The following is a 22,333-nucleotide window of genomic DNA, read 5'->3' as shown; positions in this document are numbered from 1 at the left end:
GCGTGCGTGCGTGTGTGTGTGTGTGTGTGTGTGGTGCGCGCGTACGTGCTAAGTGAGAAGTTACAGGGTTTTTTGTTTGTTTGTTTGTTTTGCTTTCTTTTTACTCTTATTAGAAGAATGAGACTAGAATCTTCCCTTTCCAATTATATTGGTTCCAAACTTGATTATTTCCATTTCTGTGATCCAAGGGGACACAGTTTTCCCAATTCTTGGTAGAAAACCCACGGAGAACTCCCAAATGTATTTTTAATTACATTTAGTAATTTGATTATTTGAATTAAGGTAAGGTTAAAATGTTACATTTTTCCTTCTTAGGAGATTTCACAATCCTAAGCCTTGAAGAAATGGCTTTGATTTGCTTGGCTATCGGATGCCTGAATACCTTTCTTATTTGCACAGCTTTTGGCTATACTTTGTCTCCAAACACCGAGATAAAAGGTAAACCAGTAAATTAAATAGAATTTTAATGGAGTAGTTTTAAATTTAGGAATATGAACTGTCTTTTCAACCTACCTCATGGAAGTGCCTAAATAGTAGATGGATTGTCACTGGAAATATTTCAGGAAGTCAGTGTACAAAAAATATGTTCTTACTAGTCAAGCCTCAAGTAATAAGGTAACTGATGATGACAGACATTTTGTGACATAAAAGCCAAATTAAAAGATACTTCCCATAACTTTTGTATAGTCTTTTTTAACAAATAAGTTAAATATCTGAAACCTCATTGCCTGGTACTCAACTAACTGGCAACTTTCCTTAATAATTATCATTAACTTTTATGACAATTAGATAAGTAAGAAAAAATATACAGAAATTTAAATAAAATTTAAAAATAATTACAGATTTATTAAATCATGTCTAAGGAAATTTTCTTATGGAAGAGGGTAATTAGTACAATGCATTTCGCAAAGATTTTTAACATTAAGGATTCAAATAACAGGATTGTGAGTTCATCCTCAATAGAGACCTTCTTTTTAGGTGCATGTGGTCCCAGGTCAAATCATAATTTGTGCCTCAGTTTCTTTTTTGTGGATTCTTTTCCTCACCTCAATAAGTATTATGAAGTGAAGTACTAAAATGAACAATGTTGTAGAAATGGGAGGAAATTATTAGCAAAAAAGCAACATGAGAGCAGTACTACAGTACTGATAGATTTGCTAGTAGGAAAGTTTATGGAATTATTATACACGATATATATCAAACATATGTATTATATATGTATATATATATGTACATATAATATATATTATATGGCATATAATATATATATATATGAGGGTACTTCAAAAAGTTTGTGGAAAAATAGAGTTAAAAAGTAATACATGTCTTTCCATGAACTTTTTGAATTACCTTCGTATACTCAGGATATAGTTTTTATTGCTTTTTAAATCACCAGATGGGGCAACCATTGCCTCTCACTGTCTTCCCCTACCGCTCCAAAATAAAACAGGCTGATTCCCGATGTCACTCTACCATTCAGCTGCCTACCACTTTTTCTCGAGTCTTTACAAAGAGTGGCCCTGGTTTGCCATACTCTGGGGATAGCTCTGATCTTTAGTTAACTAGAGGATTCAATTAACCGAAATGGACCAACAAGATCTGCCTGTTCTCCAGATTCGTAAGTCATCTAGCCACAGTAGCGACATTTAATATTTTCTATCGCTCTTTTGTGTCTGCCACAACAGTATATGCATATAGTAAACACTGAATTAATACTGATTGGTTTTTGTTATTAGAGAGATTTATGTAATAAGGTGTTCCCATTCCAGACCAAATTCTGGTCTACATGACCACAGAGATAATTCCATGTTAAATTTCTTGGTTTTATCAAATCTTAGTACCTAGTGAGACAAAGTCACATTTTGCTTACATGATTTCTTAAAGAGGGGACAACTATATAGCAGTAATCTAGATTTTTAAATAGCTTTATGAGATAAAATTTACACATTATATAACACCCTTTTCAAATGTACTATTTAGTGGTTTTTAGTATATTCACAAAGTTATGTACAACTACTGCTTTCAAATTCCAGAATATTTTCATCACCTCCAAAAGAAACCCTGTGCCCATTAAGCAGATGTGCTGCATTCCCCCCCCCCAGCCCCTGACCACTAATAATCTACTTTGTGTTTGTATGGATTTGCCCATTCTGAACATTTCATATAAATGGAATCATACAATATGTGGTTTTTTGTGGCTGGCTTCTTTCACTTAGCATGTTTTCAAGGTTCTTCCATTTTGTAGCATCTATTAGTACTTCATTTCTTTTTATGGCTTAGTAATATTCCATTGTAGGGATGTACCTTATTGTGTTTATCCATTCATCAGTTGATGGATATTTGGAAATAATCTATATTTAGCAATCTTTGTTATAAAACACAGAAGAAAATAAAAATATTTTATTGATTTTATTTCAGTTAATCCACCTCAGGATTTTGAGATAGTGGATCCTGGATATTTAGGTTATCTCTGTTTGCAATGGAAACCTCCACTGTCTCTGGATAATTTTATGGGATGCACTATAGAATATGAATTAAAATACCGAAACATTGATAATGAAAGATGGACGGTAAGGAAAGTATGTGCTTACAATATCAGAGTGATCATTAGATGTTTTCTTGTGATTCCTGACTTTGTTGTCCACTCCAATTCCCATATATCAATAGTTTTAGTTAGTATATAACAGGCTGCCATTTCTGCTTGTATCTCCTGTGCACCCTACTACATCTATTTTACTTCATCCAGTGTTAAGACTACCATTGGAAGTACAGGAAAAAAAAAATACTTGGTCCCATGGAATGTGGACTTGAAGAGCACTTATGCATTTTACCATATTTTGTGGTTACTTATATACTTAAGATATGGATCATATATATGCTACTGGACTGTGAGCTCTTTCTCTGTAGGAGTCAAGCCTCATCTATCTTTGTACTGTCCCCACAGAACATGGCATGGTTCTTCGCATATATTGTAGTACGTACTCAATGAAAGTTTTTTGAATTGTTAACTCTTCACATATTCGACAAGCATGTTCATTCAAAGATTTCTTTTGTAGAAGGCATTCTGTTACCTCCTTAATTGAGATGGGAAGTTTCAGGGACAATTCAATCAAACACTTATTGAGCAACATTTTGTGTCAGACACTCTGCTATGTATTGGGAATGTGAGAATAAATAATATATGATTTTCATCCTCCAGGAGCTTACAATTTTTCCAGCTTTTCCCATTTACCTGTAGGATTTTACTTTATGTGATGCTTGAAGTTTTCATATTATATTTAGAATGTGACGAATCATTTGCCATGTGATGTGCATATGGTGTGTGAAAATTATCTATTTGATTCTAAATTGGTTATGGCTCAAGATCATGCCACAAAGCCTTTTTTTCCCTTCCAGAAGTTTTTGTTTTTGTTTTGAATTAGATGTTAAGATTCAAATGATCTTATCAAATGATATGATATACAGAAGTGAGCTCTGCTGGAAATATATCTGGGGCATTGTATCAGATAATTGTCAGGAGTGTCTTAGATATTGGGAGTTCTCCAGGATATTAATGACTTCATAGTCTTATTAATGTGGCTTACTATACTATGGCTGTTTCTAAGTTTGACTTTGTCTTATCTTCTTTATCAAACAGACCATCATCACTAAAAATCTGCATTACAAAGACGGGTTTGATCTTAACAAGCACATTGAAGCAAAGATACACACACTTTTGCCAGTGCAATGCACGAATGGATCAGTAGTTCAAAGTTCGTGGTCAGAAGCTACTTATTGGGCATCACCACAAGGTTAAAACAAAGTTCTCTTTTCTTATTTAATACTATCAGAATAATCCACATAAGGAATAAGTCCCTTAACTCTTATGCAACAGATTGTATGTACAATAGATCCTGTGACAGTGTGGCACAAAACAGAATCCTTCTTAGTAGTGGGTGACTGGCATTTTGAATTTTTTAAATCAGCATACATCTTTGGCAAAACATACATCTTATTATATTAATGTGGTTAGTTTTGGGGTCATATTAGTAGACATTCATGAGTATTTGCTCAACTGCTCAGAGCATCCTAGAATAATCAATTTAATACTTTTGCATATGCTTTATACTAGTATCTGTAAATGAGCCCTCAAAGTTTTTGATTTTGCATATCCCACTTAACAGTGAAGAGATTTCCAATAACTTCCTTCTGAAATATTCCTGATTTTGTTGATTGCTAAATGAAGTGGAGAGACAAAGGAAATGAAATAAAATTGCTAGTGATTTCACAAATGATTCATCACCATGACTTTCAAGAATTCACAGTTCATTCATTCCTCAGGAAATGTGGAAACTAAAATTCAGGACATGGATTGTGTGTATTACAACTGGCAATATTTATTCTGTTCTTGGAAACCTGGCATAGATGTACATTTTGATACCAATTACAACTTGTTTTACTGGTAAGTATTTTTATAATTAGAATTCATATTAGGAAAATATCTACCAAACTTAATCCACAATATGAGTGACTATATTTTTACCAAATTAAATTCATCTTATTTGTCAGAGTTGTATTTATAATGATTCTTTATAATTATTTGGGGTTTTCAATGGGAGTAAGTGGTTTTAGCCTGTGTGTACTGGAAGGCATTCTATGGGTGATACAAGAAATGCAGTCAGTATTTCTGCACTGGATTAAATTTTGTATTTTTTAGATAGGTGGTGCTATAACCTAAAACCTTCTGGCATATTTTATATTCTTGACTTTTAAAAAAGCAGTTATCTATTAAACTGGATCTTATTTCTGACTCCCTATCTTTGTTAACTGTCCCTGAGGCTTTTAAAATTACACCCATCTTGACTCTTCTATTTCCTTCATTCCTTAATTTTTTCATGGTAACATGATCACTGTGTTCTGACACTCTTTTGCAAGATGGCACATTGTTTCTTTATTTCCCATCTCTACTATAAGAACTCTACTTTAGGTTTCCCTTATTCCACATCTGGATGATTGCCATAGCCTCCGAAATGATGGTCACTCTGCTTCCAGTGTCTCCCCCTCCAATCTCACCTCTTCCTATTCACTCTGCACACTGTAACCAACTTTATCTTCCTGCACTGTCGTTTGCAGCCATTCAAGTTTCTGCTTCACTGTTGCACTGCCTTTACAACATTGCCATCTACTATCACCAACGTGAATGTTCCACTCCATTTACATCCATCTCTACATTTTTTTCTCACTCGTGCTATGACCTTTTATGCCTTGTGTGTATGGCCATCTGTAATGCCCTCTGGCTCTCTCTTTCTCTTACCAACTCTTATCCTTCCTTTAAGGCTCATCTGGTATCCAATTTCATTAACCCTTTACTAATCATCTTCAGTTTTTCTCTGAACTATTATTTTTTACAGCTCTTCATTATTTATTGTCCAGATTGTATTTAAATCTTTTCTCATACGTGTGTGCTTTACCTCGTCTCACATTTTTAAGGGATTGGGTGGGCATGAACTGTTTCTAATATTTCTTTTAACTACCTCCTTAGTGCTGTGCCCATAGTAGATTATCACTAAATATTCATTAAATGAATGAAACAAATGATGATAACATTGGTAAATTGATATATAAGTATCAGAACTTAATGCATTTACTAAATAACAGATCAAGAGAGGACAAAGTATTACTACTTGTGCATTTTAGGCCCAAATTATTATGGCATCTTTCTTTAGAAATTTATAATATATAAGTGATAGGATATAAACTATCAATAATCCTAAAAACTGGGTTCTAATCTCTACTCTGGCATCATTTCACTTGATGGCCTTGGAAAGGAATTTCCCCTTTCAGGTCTCAGTTTCATCATCTGGAATTGAATCGGTAAATTTCTAAGGTCTAAGTTATTTGTTCTTTAATTCAACAAATACTAAGCATCTATTAAATGCCAGGCACTATTCTAGATGAAAAGGACAAGAGTGTGAATAAGACAAAGTCTCTTCCCTCTTGTACATTGTAGTTCATTTTTAACATAACTTTATCTTTATCTTAAGGAGATAAAGTAATATAGGGATGGAGAGATACATATTAACATTTTAGAAATTAAAAAATAAGGATACCATGAAGCTTCCCCACTGGCACAAAGTAAATCTGTGTAATGTCAAATCTAGAACTCAAGTCTCCCAAACTCTAATCAAGTGAACTAAGAGAATAATTTTACAAACTCTGCCTAAAGTAAATACTTGGCATGAAGTTAATTTAGTAGACACCAAAAATTTGTACCAGCACCTTAGCTGCTATACTGGCCTCATTTCAAAAAGAATTTTGGCTGCTTTTACAGGTAATGTCACATTTTGCATTGCAAGCTATTCTTTAGGAAAATAAACCAGGCATTTATTTCTTCAGAAATCAGTAGAGAAATTCCCCCTAGTCCCTATTAGCTTTATTACTGGAATGAGGTTAACTTTAAATGATATGGTAAGAGTTCTTGTTTAGGAGAATGGGAAAATTATACATTTACTTGCCAAACAACTTCTTTTCTTTTTGCACCCACCCCCCCAAAAGTTGGCTTTTCTGAGTTTTATCTCTTGATGTGTGTTGTATCCTCAGAGGATTTACATTCATTTTATTAAACATAATTATTTTGTAAGGCTGCTTTTAAATCTGTTTTCTTCTAAAATAAACTTTCCCAAGAAAATATAAATAACGCAGTATCTTCCAGGATTATTTATGTAAACCCCAGGTTTTCTTAATAAGAATCTTATTCATTGATTCACAAACCCTGTTGGTGAATCAACATAACCTAGGTACATGAGTAAACATCCTTGTCTTGTCTTTGAGATTTTGGGAAGACCCCCATCAGATTGTAAGTTCTATGAAATCATGGACTATGTTTGCTTTCTCTACTTTTGTATCCCTAGCACTTATTATAAGATCTGACATATAATAAGTACTCAATAAATGCTACACATTATTACAAGATTTTTAAAAATTCATATGGTATCTTAAGATAACTGAAAATGGAGCACCATGATACTAGAAGATATTGTTAAGCACAATTTTCACAACACTTCTTTTTACAGGTATGAGGGCTTGGATCATGCATTACAGTGTGTTGATTACATCGAGGCTAATGGAAAAAATATTGGATGCAGGTTTCCCTTTTTGGAGGCCTCAGACTATAAAGATTTCTATATCTGTGTTAATGGATCATCAGAATCCAAGCCTATAAGATCCAGCTATTTCATTTTTCAGCTTCAAAATATAGGTGATGTAAACAAACCACTTTAAATTCATTTTTCTAGTTGAGGCCATTTACAATCACTTATAAGAGACGAGAGAGAGAGAGAGAGAGAGACACCTGTGAAAATGCAAAGCCAGAAAAATGAGTGCCAGCTGAGTGTATGAGGAAGGTCTTATTAAATATAAAAGTATGGAAGATAAGAAATTGAATGAAGGATAAAGTGTCATTTTCATTTAGAATGCACAGTTTTTTTCCTAGCTTCAAAGAGTCCGTCTACTATATAGTACTTTTGTCTAGTGTTAGTGATGGAGTAATTATGCAATCACTATTCCGAGGTCTCAATAAGCAAATCGTTGGATACTTTCTTAGTCTGTGTTCTCAACTCTCAGTTATGAGAGTGACAGGTTATAGAGTCAGCCAGACCTGTGTTTGAAACTTGGATCTACCATTTTCTAGTTGTGTGACTTTGGGCAAGTTACTTAACATCTTTGTTTCAATTTCCTTACCAGTAAAATGAGGACAATTGAAGACCACCTCATAGGATTATTGTGACACATAAATGAGATTATGATGCAATGTCCTTAGTACAGTACCTGTACTAAGCACTAAATTAGGGTTAGCTATTAGTAAAAGTAGTAGTAGTACTGGCCATGGTTGTTGTTTCTAATGCTACAAAATAGAAAAATGATTCAGGTCTTCCAATTTTCCTCTTGGACTCAAATATTTGTCAGTGTGTGACTTATCATAAAATGGGTTTCCATAATAACCAAGTTTCCCAATAAACTCATCTTGGTTGGCAAGCAACTTCGAGATTAATTCACATCATAGGGAATAGTATTGAGCCACCTGGTTTATCCCTGGAGGCTTCTGATAGTAGGTGTCCCTAGCTTTGGATAAGGACTAATGCTAAACTTCAACAACCTACATGTTGAAATAGTTTCCTTTTGCTTTTCAGTTAAACCTTTGCCACCAGACTATCTTAGTATTACTGTGAAGAATTCATATGAAATTAACCTGAAGTGGAACATACCTAGAGGACCCATTCCAGCAAAGTGTTTCATTTATGAAATTGAGTTCACAGAAGATGGTGCTACCTGGATGGTATGAATATTGTATTTATTTGGGAAAATCATAAACATAGCCTTTTACATAAAATAGGAAGCATGAGGACCCAAATCAGTTGCTACCCACACGAGGAATAGATCATGAAATGTGTCTTAGTTTAATTTCTAGAAATCTAAATAATCTAGTGTACAAGGGAAAGATATTTGTACTCTGAAAGTACAAAGTCATGCCAATTTTAAAACCACCCAGGACCTTAGAGATAATCTAGTCACTCGTTCCAGTTTTATGTCAATAAATTAAAGTTGCCAAGGGCCTAAAAAAGACTGTGAAGAGGCCATAAGTAAAACCAAAACAAAACAAAATAAAAAAACACAAACACAAAATCCACTTCTTGAAGAACAACCATCAGGTCAAAATTAGAGTATGGCAGGGTTGCGAGAGAATTGCTTGTGCCAGGGAAGAAGGGCTAACAGGGAAAGTAAGCAATGGTTGTAAGACTAATTACTCCCCAGCACCAAAAAAAAGGTGATGACTTTAACTGCACATTGTTATATGTTGATTTTATTCATTGTTTTCCAATTTAGGGAGTGGTAGAGACAAGTAGGTGAGCCACTGGTTCTAATTACAGTCATCCTTTGAATAGGGAGGGAGGATTGGTTCCAGGACCTGCCCAAAATCTACTTCGATATTCAAGTTCCTGATATAAAATGGCATAGTGTTTGCATGTAACCTGTGCACATTCTCCCTTATACTTTAAATTATCTCTAGATTACTTATTGTATTTAATACAATGTCAATGCTATGTAAGTAGTTGTTACACTATACTGTTTTTTAATTTGTATTCTTTTTTATTGTTGTATTGCTGTTTTTTTCCAAATAGTTTTCATCCGCAGTTGGTTGAATCTGCAAATGTGGAACTTGTGGATATGGAGTGCCAATTGTATAATTCATTTCATATGCAGATGAGAAAACTGGTTGTTGAATTGGCTTATAGGTCCCAGGGAAATGGATCAACTTGCAATCAAATTTCATAGCTAGAACTAGAACTTAGCTTTGATTCCTAGTCCACTGAAAGTCTACACTACATTAAGCTGGTTCCCAAGATAAGTTACAACAGAAGGAAAGCTGTTATTTTAGATGAAAAAGCTCTTCAGCTCTTTGAAATACAAAAATCAAAATAATTGCTCCAGTAATTTTTCTCCTTTGAGATCATCAAGCCTTGCGATATTCTCATAGTTGAAGCAGTTTCGTGCCAAGCCCTGAGCACTATTACATAGGTTTTAAGGAGGTTAACCAAAACAAGACTAAGGGGAAAAAAACCTTTATGTATATGAACTTTATAGTTTCCATAGAAATGACATTTACATGATGCTCTGTGTTTTGGTAACTCAATGTATGTAGCATCTTCCAGTTTATGGAATGTGGGAAATTTGACACTAGTCCAAATACTGGGCATTATAAACACCAAGGCTACCTAGGAATTTTGCCCTCTCACACACACTGCCCTTTACTATAAATGATCCATTATTACCATATAAAAATTTTAAAATATAGATAAGGAAGGAAAGAAAAAAATTTAAAAAACAACAAAAAAACCCACCATACAGAGAGATAATCCCTGTTAGGATTATACCTTTCTAGTCTTTTGATGCATATATTTTATGTAACAAAACCCTCTTTGAAAGTGACAGATGTAATTACATCAGATAATGGAATATTGTTTTTTTCTTGGCTTCCAGAGTACCACAGATGAAAATGAAATGTACCTTTTGAGAACAAATGAAAGCCTACAGTTATGCTTTTTAGTAAGAAGCAAAGTGAACATTTATTGCTCAGATGATGGAATTTGGAGTGAGTGGAGTGATGAACAATGCTGGAAAGGTATGAGCTAAAAGGATAGTAACTCAATAACTGGAGATATTTGCTAGCAAAATTAATTTTTTTGGTGTGATTTATAGTTATAAAAATCAAAGCCTCTTTTATAAAGTCTATAAAACAAAGAAAATAAATTAGCCAGAACCTCAATTGAACATAGACTTATTGAAAGTCTAATATTCAGTTACAACTAGGAGTTCTGTTATACTTCTGTTGCAACATTTTGTTATTTTGATTGTCAGTAAAGTGAATATGCTAGTTCTTTTTTAGGGGAGAGCAGAGCCTATTTTAATCAATATTTTCTTATGCTTTCAGTGTTCAAGAGAACAGAAATCTTAAAGCATGTATAGGTCAGCATACATTTGTTTCCTACTGTGTAGTGCTATGCCTAATGAATATTTTTCTAACTAATTGTCATGATTAGTAAAATGCATATTCCATTCACTTCCAACACTGATTTAAAGTTATGTGACAAAAGAAATTTAAATTATATAATAATATAAACTAAAAAGCCTAGAGAGTGAGGCAAATATGATTGTGCTTCATAATATACTGACTTTATCAGTAGAAAATAGTAATAATTGTTCAAAATTGAAGGAAATTATGTCAGCATTGGTCTTTCACGTATACTGATATAGATGCAGCTATAAATACTTATACAGATGTAGATACAGACAGATACTGGCTTTTCTATCAATCATTCATCTCCTTGCATGTTGTTCTACTACAGTGGAATCTCTATTACCTCCTTATGAGTATAGTGATATCACTGGTCCCTTTCATTAATCAAATATTTATTAAGTACCTTCTATATGTCAGACCCTCTTCAGGCATTAGAGATACAGCAGTAAAGAAATCTTTGCCCTTGTGGAACTTATATTTTATTCCCAAGTTGGGTGGAGATAGGTAATAAAAAAAGAAGCCAAATACATCATATGATCACTAAGAGTTATGGAGAAAAAATAGGCAGGGGAGGGGAGAATTCGATTAACCAAGAAATATATGGAGTCAGAAAGAACACTTATTAGTTCTATATTTTTTATTTTTGTCATCGCTATAAGAAATCTGAAGACTTTGTGTAAAGGTATGTCCTGAATTATATCTTGTCATTAGTCAATGCGTTGTATAAAGTGGTTATGATGAGTTTTTAACCACAAAATATACGTCCTTTTAGTTGTTCCACATATAATTTTATTAGTGATATTGATGACTGAGATTTCTTTTGCCCTGATGGGTATCTCTTGGTGGAATCTTAACTCTGAAATTAGGAACAAAACATTTCTTGTGTTGCATGTGGTCTTAGTTCTTTAGGAAAGTTCTTATTGGATGTTTCAAGTTATAGAAAAATAGGACGATAATATTTTCAGAAATAAAAATATGTCTTCTTCAGAATTGACTCTATGTATAGGGAAAGAAAGTAGAACCTCAGCAAAGGAGCTTTCTGCCTTCCCACTGTTGATTTTGCATGCCAGAAAACTTACTTTATTCATAATTTCTCTGGGTTGTATTCTTGCAAATTTTAACTGAGTTGAGCAAATGAATTTAACGGGTAATTTTCTAGTACGAAATAAGATCCTACGGGAATAGGACAATGAAAATGGTAGGGTGGGAGAAAGTTTGTAAGTCTGGGTCTGAAATTCAAGATGCTCTATATTACCCCAAAACAAATGGGAGATACTAGTTTGGGCACGACAAACCTTGTCTACTTTTTTAGTTTTTCTTGTGATTGCTTATTTCTTGCTATGCAGAAGAACCATTAAAACTTCATCCCTAAAATAACAAAAAAACAAAAAGAAGAAAAACCTTATCCCTCCCTTTAGTCTCTGAAATGTGAGACAGTTTTTAAAAAGTGGCCTTATAAGACTAGCTCCATTACTCACCCAGAAATTTTTATTGAAGACCAGCTCTTGCTCACTAAACATTACATAAGTAAACATTACTGAGAGTTAAGAGCTACGTGGGACATGTATATTTAATCAGTAGGCTAATCTTTTATCAATTTTTATGAAAAATTCACAAGGTCAAATTTTATTTATTTATTTATTTTGCATGAAGCCTCTTTTTTTATATATATAAATGCTTTATTTTAAAGTTGAACATTATACAATGTAATAATTTTTTGTGTCCCTTTACCATTTCCTCCCTTTCTCCCTGTCCACCTCTCCCTTGCCCCGCTCTGGTAAGCAAGGTCAAATTTTAAACCAAATCATATTAGGAAAAAAGAATTGTGCTTTGGAGAGTTATTTTTCTAAGTAAAATTAATCGATGTCATCTTCAGTAAAGTAGTTCTATATTAAAAGTGCACAAATGAAAGAAATGCTGTACTCAAACATAACTGTGGTGTCTAGGCTCTGGCAAATATGGCAGGGGCTGCCAACTTTAACTGAGTTCTTTTCCATTTACTGGGAGTTGATTTATAGAATAATTCCATTTCAAAAAATAGTTATAAACCTCTAACACTTGCCCTTTTCTGTGATTTTTAATCCTAGGTGACATATGGAAGGAAACATTGTCATTTTTATTTATGCCATTTGGTTTTGCGTCATTATTTCTTTTGTTAATAACTTGTCTGCTTTTGTATAAGCAAAAAGCTATATTGAAAATGGTAAGTGTATAATATTATAATGTTTAGTGTGAGACAGTAGATTACAAAAAATGTTCTGCATTTAGAACTGTGGGACTTACATTTTATAATTTTGCCTGCTCACTGTGGGTATACAATTGATGCTGTATGATTATGACGATGTCTTCAGAAAATACAGCAACTCAAAAAATTAACCCTAAAAAGCTACATTTTGGGGTGGATTTACTTTTGTCAAAATAGAAGAATAAGACTTTAGAACATGAATACTATTTACCTCTAGATTACAGAACAGTATAAGGAAAGAGTTATAGGAGAAGAGCAGGATTGGGGAAAGGAAAGAATGACTAAAAATGGTTATTTTAGAATAAAACATATGACCAGTGTGCTACAAGCACAAGATCACATAAAAATGACAAAACATGGTACCTGCCTTGGAGCTCACATTTTAGCAGGAGAGACAGGATTCATGCAGAAAATACATCCTTCTAGATGACTTCAGATGATTGCTATTTGAGTTGAACAGGTAATGTTACAGAATCTCAGAAGATGGAGGATCACTATGGGTCAGTGGGCTTTAAGGAGGAGTTGTGACTAAGAGAAAAATATCTTTAACCATGTCTTTTGAGATAGAGAGAAATGAGAATGTGTATGAGATGCTTTACTTTGTCTACTGAATGCTTTTTTTTTGCTCATTTCTCTGAGTTATTAATTCTCTGTGAAAAAGTTCATTTACTAATGACAATTTGTTAATAACAGAACTCTTTCTAAATTTCAGATATTTCGTAAGAAAAACTAAGTTTTTTCTCAAGAGACACTCTGTTGACTCGCCAACTTCCAATCATATGGCCATATGTTAAATATGAGTTATTAAACTGAGTTTTTTCTTCAAGTATTGAATAATTTTATTTTAAAGCAAATTGTATTTAAATAGGCTGTGGAGTACTCAAACTCTCAGCTAGAAGTCAATTTTCTGGATTCTATTAAACAGGTTTTTTTTTTTTCTCATAAATCCATGCTGCATGTAGAGAAGACAAGGGATGGGTCAGATTTTATTTAATGATGTATTAATAAAACAATGTGATTTTACAACTTGTGCTAAGCCACAGAGATATTGCCAAATATTGGAAGATGAGATTCTAGTGTTTGTTTGTTTGTTTTAAATTGCACTTGAGGTGAAAATATTCACCATGAATAAGATCGTTTGGCTTTAAAAGTAACCTGTGTGGAGGATTAGTAAGAAGCAAGAAGTTTCAAATAGATTCAGAATCCTAAATACGTGCTTTATATTGCATGAAAGAGAAAAGTGGGAGGAATACGTGCTTAAAAGGCTGAAAATAATGAAATGACTAGGGATCATATTTGAAAAATGCAGAAGTCACAATCTACACAGTAAAAGCTTGGGAGTTTCCTATACTAGTTGACAGGCAGCATTTCCTGCTTTCTGATGGTATGATTATTTGTTTGTTCAAGGACAAAAAGGTATAAGCCTCTGAAATCAGTCAGAAGCCTTTTAAAAGTATACCCAACCTTCAGAGAACGTGGCAACCTAGGTGTAGACAGTTGCTATAAAATTTAGGAAATAATGGAGTACAGATTATTATCAAGAGCCAAGTTTTAGTTTAGACTAATTTTTATTTAATATTATTCATAGTAGAGTGGGCATCACCTGGGAGCATAACAGAAATGCTCCTACCTAGAACTGCTAAGTTAACAATCTGCATTTTAACAACATCCCCAGGTGATTCATTTGCAAGTTCAATTTGAAAAGCACTGATATATAGCAGTATTTTGGAATGAAAAATGCTAAAATAACGTAAGGGAGAGGTAACTTCATGGGCAGTATAACTACAGCTATGACTATCATTGCCACTGATCATCTGTAAAAGGGGAAAAAGAACTTAAACTGAAGTGCAATCCAGAATACCCTTTTTTAAAACTATCACTTGTAATCAATAATAGGATGCATCACCATTTTCCTAAAGAGACCCGTCTTTGCAAACATTAAAACTCCTATGGTGAATTCAGATGTAATATGATTGGCCATTGCTGTCAAACTAGGGCTTGCTAAAGTTGTTCTTAGTGTGTTGAGGGATGTTGGGGAAGAAGAAGGAATGTAGAAGGGAGAGGCTAAGGTGAGGCAGAGAAATAGCAGGCAACTCCATACTGAGAGGATGAGTGGGTCTTGGAGACCTGGTATTCCAATTCCCTCATTTACAGCATGGATAACAAGCCTTACTAATCAAAGGATTTCTAGAAATGCTGTCATAAACCTAGAAGACTCAACTAGAATTGCCTCAACAAAGTGGATATGACAATCAAATGCCAGAGTTGTATCCTGGACACAGCTGGATCTTGGAAGAGGACCCCTGGAACACCTGCCCTGCTAGCTGTGTAGGTTTATTAACCTTACAATAATGTGACCTCAAATTTTATGAAATTAAATTTTTTAACTCCCATTTTTTTTTTTTTTTGGCATTATGATGGAGTTTTAAGATACTGAATATTCCCCAAATGCTTGGTACACAAACAGTGCTCTAAGTCATGGCTCCTTCTTGTCCATCTGTCTTCTGCTATCTGGGGATGCCTCAACCCCTCACTCTGAACCCCCCTTTCCTAAGATTTCCCAAGATCCAGCAACTAAGGAATAATAAATATTCTTTCACAGCAGGAGTGCCCCAGGACTCTACTTTAGGGCTAAGGCTAGCAAGGATGGCTTCATGAGTGTGTCCTGCGTGATTACATAGGGCTTCACGGTGGAAAGGGCCCCAAACATGGTTTAATGATCTGCTGTTGCCATCTTGAAATTCTCAATAATTTTTGAAGAAGAGGCCCCATATTTCATTCTTCACTATGCCCTGTTAATTGTGTAGCCACTCCTGATAGCATCAATTCTGATTAGTCTGTCAAGGCTGTACCATTAAAACATGAAAATCACTCATATTTTTTTATGTTGGTAAATCAGTGATTGGAACCTTAGAAATCACTCTGACCATTCATCCTTTCATCCATCTATCTATTCTTCAATCCAGTTCAACATTTGTTGCACACATACCGTATACCAGACACTGTGCTAGTGTAAATATACAGCTATCCAGCCTGAGTGAGATAGTCATCTGCTTAAAGGGGAGAGAAATAGCATTTATCAAGTGTTTACTATGAGTCAACGTCTTTGCTAAGTGCTTTATACTTGTATAATACTATTTCAATAATCTTTTAACCCTCAGTACAATCTGAGAGGTATGTAAGGTACCTATATTATAAATTGAAAAAAAATCTTAGGTTAAATAATTTGTCTAAAGAGTTGGAGCTAAGATGGGAATTCATTATAATTTTCATTCTTAGAACAGTCCTAGGTGCATTCACTCTAAAAAGAAGTTACTTAAAAAAGAATAGACTCTCTCTGCCAGCAAAACAACCATACTCATGACAATTGTAAAAAACAAATATCTATAGTCTCTGGAGATTGTACTAAAAGTCTACAGCAAATGGAGAAGCATTTATTCAAGAAAACCTACTAAATCTTAGAAAGAACAGCTAATGTTTGTGGCATTTGAGCCATAAACTGCTTCCTTCTCCACCTTTACCAGCTCAGTGAAATGGAAACTCTACTCCAGGTGGCTGTAGCCAATAACATGGGGCTCCATCTTTTCCAGCTCCAGTATGTGGCTGTGGTTTCTCTCTGGGAAGGGTTGCATCAACATTTCTTATACTCCCCAGCTCTGTGTTGCAGAAAATGTATTCCAGGAAAAAAAGTCTAAGGCTCTTTTATTCCACTCAGCTACCATTCATAGGACAGAAATTCTACCCCAGGCACAGTAGGCCAAGAATAATGAGCCCAAATAATCCTTGCTCCAGATTGCCTGTAGGGCACAGGTTCCACACTGGGAAGGAGGGACAAGCCAAGAAGACCAGGGCTGCCTCCCAAGACCATAGTCCTGTTTATAAGGAGTACCACTGCAAGACTAATAGTTTCCTGCCCCAGTCTATGAAGCACTAGCACAGAGGTTCTACCTGTGGGGAGAATCAGGCCATAAGAATGCAGAGCTCTCCCTAGGGGGACTGACTTTATTTGGAATAGAGAGTGGGGAAATTCAAGTCTAAAATGCAGATCTTGCTGGTGAGTAATTAAAAGGAGGTTAGTAGTTCCATGACAGCAATGGTAGCAAATGAGAGCAAAATGGTAGATCAGCAGCTTGAAGTTAAAAGAGAAAATCGGGCAGCTAGAAAAGCCCTCCACATCTTGAGAGAAAATCTCTAAGACAGGTTTCATGGGCTACTTATGCAGTGGAACAGAATTTAATTGGATCACACTGCGGAACAATTTATGCCCCAGGTCATTTCAGCAAACAGTGGAGTAGTCAACTAACAATTATTGTAAGCTAACAACTGGGTGTGATAGCAATAGAGGCAATAAGTTTAACTGGGGAGATCATAGAAAGAGATTAGAATAGATTGTGGGTGGTGGGGTCAAGGAAGGAGAGGTCAGGGAATTCCTAAGGCTGTGCCCTCAGGATAGCAGCATCAGAGGATACACACTGAAGAGGGGGATAGACTTTATCAAAATAGTTCAGCCAAGTATCTAAACAAATAAATAAGCAAACATGATGGGATCAAATTCAGAGTTGCTATAATAGATTATCTAAAATATCCATTTTTAAAAATAAAAAACTACAAGATATTCAAAGAAACAGGAAAATGTGACCCTTACCGAGAGGAAAAAAAGCAGGCAACTGAAACTGCCTTTGAAAGGGTCCTACTGGCAGATTTAACAGACAAAAGAAAGAAACAAACGGATATTGAAAGAAACAGATACTGAAAGAAACAGACAGATATTGAAGAAATAATGACTGAAAACTTACAAAATTTAATGAAAAACATTAATCTATGTTGAATTGAAGTCTTCATTAAACACATTTTAAAAACTAAAGGAAACTGTGCATAAAGGAGTAATAGACACATCAATATTCATATTATGGGACTCAAAGAGAGAGGAGAAAGAGAAACAGACAGATATTGAAGAAATAATGACTGAAAGCTTACAAAATTTGATGAAAAACATTAATGTATGCATGTAAGAAGTTGTATGAACTCCAAGTAGGATACATGCAAAGACATCCACATACAAGGAAACCATAATCAGATTGACATGACTTCTCATCAGAAAAAATAAAGAACAGGGCCGAGCCCGTGGCGCACTTGGTAGAGTGCTGCGCTGGCAGCGCGGTAATGCTCCCGCCGTGGGTTCGGATCCTATATAGGACTGACCAGTGCACTCACTGGCTGAGTGCCGGTCACGAAAAAACGACCAAAAAAAAAGAAAGAAAAAATAAAGAACAGAAGGCAATGGAATGGTATATTAAAGTGCTGAAAAAAGCAAAAAGTCAACCAAAAATAATCTTATATCCAGCAAAACTACCTTTCAAAACTGAAGGCAAAATAAATACATTCCCAGATAAACACATACTGAGAGAATTAGTTGCTAGCAAACATTCCTTACAAGAAAAACTAAAAGAAATTCTTCAGGCTGACAGCAAGTCACCCTCACATGCTAATTCAAATTCACACACAAAAATAGAGGACTGTTAAAGGTAATTATGTAACTATAAAAGACACTGTAAATAAATATTTCTTCTCCTGTTTCCTCTTAAGTAATTTAAACAGCAATAGTATAAAAGACTAAGTATAAATTGTACTGTTGGACCTATAGCATATAGAAATGTGAGGTATTTGACAATAACAGCACAAAGTAAGTAGGTAGGAGCAAAGCTGTACTGGAGTAAGGAAATGACTCCAGATGATAACTTGACTCCACAGGAAGAAGTAAAGGAAACCAGGTATGGTGAATAAGAAGGTTCATAAAACAAACTCTATCAATATTACTTGCTCTCCTTTATTTTCTCAACTGTTTTGAAAGACATAAAGTTATGCAAATTAATAATTATAACAATATATTGGGTTTGTAACATACACGGATGTAATGTGTATAACAATATAATAGTACAAAAAGGCAGAAGAGGGGACAGAGCTATATAGAAGTACCATTTCTGTGTCTCACTGTCATTAAGTTAGTATAAATCTGAAGTTGATCTGGTAAATTAAAATGTATACTGAAAACCCTAGAGAAACCACTAAAAAAATAAATTTAAAAAAATTAGTGAAAAATCATTAAAGTAGTTTAAATGGTATATTAAAAATATTTACTTAACACAAATAAAGACATTAAAGAGGAAAAGAAAAACAATATGATTTGAGATATAGAAAAAAAGTAAAATGGCAGTTTTAAGTTCAACCATATTAGTGATAATGTAAAATGTGAATGAATTAAACAATATAATTAAGAGAGAGATTTTGAGACTGGATAAGAAACCAAGATCCAACTATATGCTATCTACAGGAGACATATTTTAGATTTAACAATATTGGTATTAAATGAAGGACCAAAAATGATATATCATACAAACATTAATCATAAGAGAGCAGAATTAGCTATATTAATATCAAATGAAAAAGATTTTAATTAAAAAAATCACTAGGGATAAAGAGGAACATTTTATAATGATAAAAGGGTGAATCCATCAGGAAGACATAAACATTATATATGCATTTAACAAGACATCCCTAAAATACACAGAGAAAAAACTGATAGAACTGAAGGGAGAAATAGGAGATTTACCAATAATAGTTGGATTTCAATAACCCACCTTCAATAATGGATAGAACAACTAGGGAGGAGATCAGCTAGGAAACTAAATACTTGAACAATAATATAAACCAGCTAGACCTAACAAGCATCAATAGAACAATTAACCCAATAGCAACAGAATATACATTCTTCCTAAGAGCACATGGCACATTTCCAGGACACATCATACACTAGGACATAAAACAAACCTAAATAATGTAAAAGTACTGAGATTATGTTCTCTGAATACAATGTAACAAAATTAGAAAACAATTAAAAAATGAAAATTGGGAAATAGACAAATATGTGGAAATTAAACAAACACTCCTTTACGAATAGCATCCCCAAAGCACAGACAACAAAAGAAAAAATAAACAAATGGGATTACATTAAACTGAAAAGCTTCTGCACAGCAAAAGAAATAATCAACAGTGTGAAAAGACAACCTACAGAATGGGAGAAAATATCTTCAAGCTATTCATCTGACAAGGGATTAATATCCAGAATATACAAAGAGCTCAAACAACGTTACAGCAAAAAAATGAATAATCCAGTAAAAAATGGGCAAAGGAACTGAACAGACATTTTTCAAAGGAAGACATACAAATGGCCAACAGGTATATGAAAAAATGTTCAACATCACTCATCATCAGGGAAATGCAAATCAAAACCACTTTGAGATATCACCTCACCCCAATCAAACTGGCTATTATAAAAAAGACAGAATAACAAATGTTGTTGAGGATGTGGAGAAAGAGGAACACTTCTGCACTGTTGGTGGGACTGTAAATTAGTACAAACATTATGGAGAATAGTATGGAGGTTTCTTGTATAACTACAGAAAGAGCTACCATATAATCCAGCAATCCCACAACTGGGGATATATCCAAAGCATTGGAAATCATCAGGTTGAAGGGATACCTGCACTCCCATATTCATTGCAGCTCTATTTACAATAGCCGAGATATGGAACCAACCTAAATGTCCATCAATGGATGACTGGATAAGGATGTGGTATATATACACAATGGAATACTACTCAGTCATAAAAAAGAATGAAATTCTGCCATCTGTAGCAACATGGATGAGCCTGGAGAAAATTATACTAAGTGAAAAAAAACCCAGGTCCAGAAAGAGAAATACCTCATGTTCTCACTCATAAATGGGAGCTGAATCCATAAATAAGCAAACAATAAAGAGAGATAGAAAGAAAAAGAAACAACAATCACAGTAATACATTGAACTTTTAGAAAACTAGAGGTGGAAAGGGGAGGAGAGGAGGAGAGGGAAGGGGGCTAATGAGGAATTGGTCAACAGACACAAAGAATGATTGTTTATTGTAATGATGAATACGCTAACTATCTTGATCTAACCATCACATTGTACACAATTATTGAAAATCAACATTGTAGCCCACATGTATGTATAATAAATTATCTTAAAAAAAGAGAGGAGAGTGTGGTCAAAGGCAGAGCAGTGGCAGACATGCATGCGACAGACTCAGGTGCAGACTACCCAGAGGGTGGTGCTGTTGGCCAGAGTGGCTGGGGAGGCCCTGGCTGCCCCCATGGTGGCTCAGGTACACCCCTAACTGCAGCTGGAGGAGCTCCCCACATCTCATGAGCACCTCATGACCCAGGCCCCGCTGGAGACCCCATGCCCCACTGGAGACCCCATGCCTGTGGCCAGAGTGCCAGAAATCTGACTACACATATTCGCCCTCAGCATGCCTTTCCTGACCCCTTCAGAAGCAGAGATCGCCAGTGGGTCCCTGGCTCCAGATGCCTAACCCCACCAAGGGGCGGTTGGCAAGGAGCTCACAGTGAGCACAGCATCCTTGCCATCTGATGGAGCACTAAACACTCTCAACTCCTCCCAATTTCCATCATCAACTTTCTTGAACATCTTTCCCTGGTGGTATGGACCATGCAGCGCTTTGGGTCCCCTGTTTCCTGATAGGCCTGGACTGGGAAAAGGGGCAGAGGTCTAACCTTAAGTCCACTCCTAGGCCAGTACATCCTTCCCCAGTGCAGTGATTTCTGCAGTAGTTGCCACTTGAGTGTGGGGTCCTAATGGTTAGCCTGTATTGGCTCTTGGGTGCTCAGGGTCCACTTTTATTTCTATTTTTTGGTGCTTAAATGTCTTTTTGGCACAGGAAATAAAACTGAACTACTATTCTGAGTATGGGTTTACTTTCAGCTACAGTACCTTCCGATATTCTTGCCATTGTCTTTGGATTGCAGGGTAGGTTCTGGAATTCAGATATTAAAGTAGTATAAAGTAATTAAAGACAATTTAGGAAATAGGAGAAAATGAAAATCAATTGGGTCCTGCTATTCAGCATTAACTCCTGTCAACATTATGGAATATTTCCTTAGTTTTACAGTTGATTTTATGTAGTGAATGTGTAACAGTAGTATATAATGTATAATTTTTGCCAGTTTAGAAATAAATTTTTTCTGAGCTTTTTTTTTTCATTTAACACACTAGCTTTCCCACTCTCTAAAAACTTCACTGTTGGTTAGAGCATGGTGTTGATAATGCCAAGATCAAGGGTTTGGATCCCCATACTGGCCGCCATCAAAAAACAATTAAAATTAATAAAAACTCTACAAAAAATAAGTTATTCAATGGATGCACAAAGTGCATTATAATGTAATTATTGAACATTTAAATCTTTCTGACTTTTCCCCTGTTACAGATAATGATTCAATGTAATTTTTGTATGTAAGTATTTGCATGAATGATTATTTTCTTATGGTAGATCCCAAGAGGTAAAATAACTGAATAAAAAAAAGAGAGAAATAAAAATTTAAAGTATGCTAGCAAAAACAAATAAATAAACAACACACTCCTAAATAATCAACGAGGCAAAGAAAGAATCACAAGGAAATGTAGAAAATACTTTTAGAAG

General features: G+C 34.8%; 1 protein-coding gene across 1 annotated transcript in view; it reads left to right on the top strand.

Moving 5' to 3' along the window:
* Positions 1-344: 344 nt before the first annotated feature.
* Positions 345-22,333, top strand: part of IL13RA2 (interleukin 13 receptor subunit alpha 2) — an 82,331-nt gene continuing 60,342 nt past the window's right edge. Inside the window, exons 1-8 of the mRNA XM_063084866.1 lie at positions 345-438; positions 2,419-2,570; positions 3,638-3,791; positions 4,321-4,441; positions 7,053-7,237; positions 8,169-8,314; positions 10,018-10,159; positions 12,643-12,758. Coding sequence (XP_062940936.1) covers positions 345-438; positions 2,419-2,570; positions 3,638-3,791; positions 4,321-4,441; positions 7,053-7,237; positions 8,169-8,314; positions 10,018-10,159; positions 12,643-12,758 — 1,110 coding nt within the window. The remainder of the gene's footprint in view (positions 439-2,418; positions 2,571-3,637; positions 3,792-4,320; positions 4,442-7,052; positions 7,238-8,168; positions 8,315-10,017; positions 10,160-12,642; positions 12,759-22,333) is intronic.

This window comes from Cynocephalus volans, chromosome X (genome assembly GCF_027409185.1).
Source record: "Cynocephalus volans isolate mCynVol1 chromosome X, mCynVol1.pri, whole genome shotgun sequence".
NCBI classification, from domain to species: Eukaryota; Metazoa; Chordata; class Mammalia; order Dermoptera; family Cynocephalidae; genus Cynocephalus; species Cynocephalus volans.
Note: the sequence above shows the minus strand (reverse complement) of the source record. Positions and strands in the feature narration are given on the sequence as shown.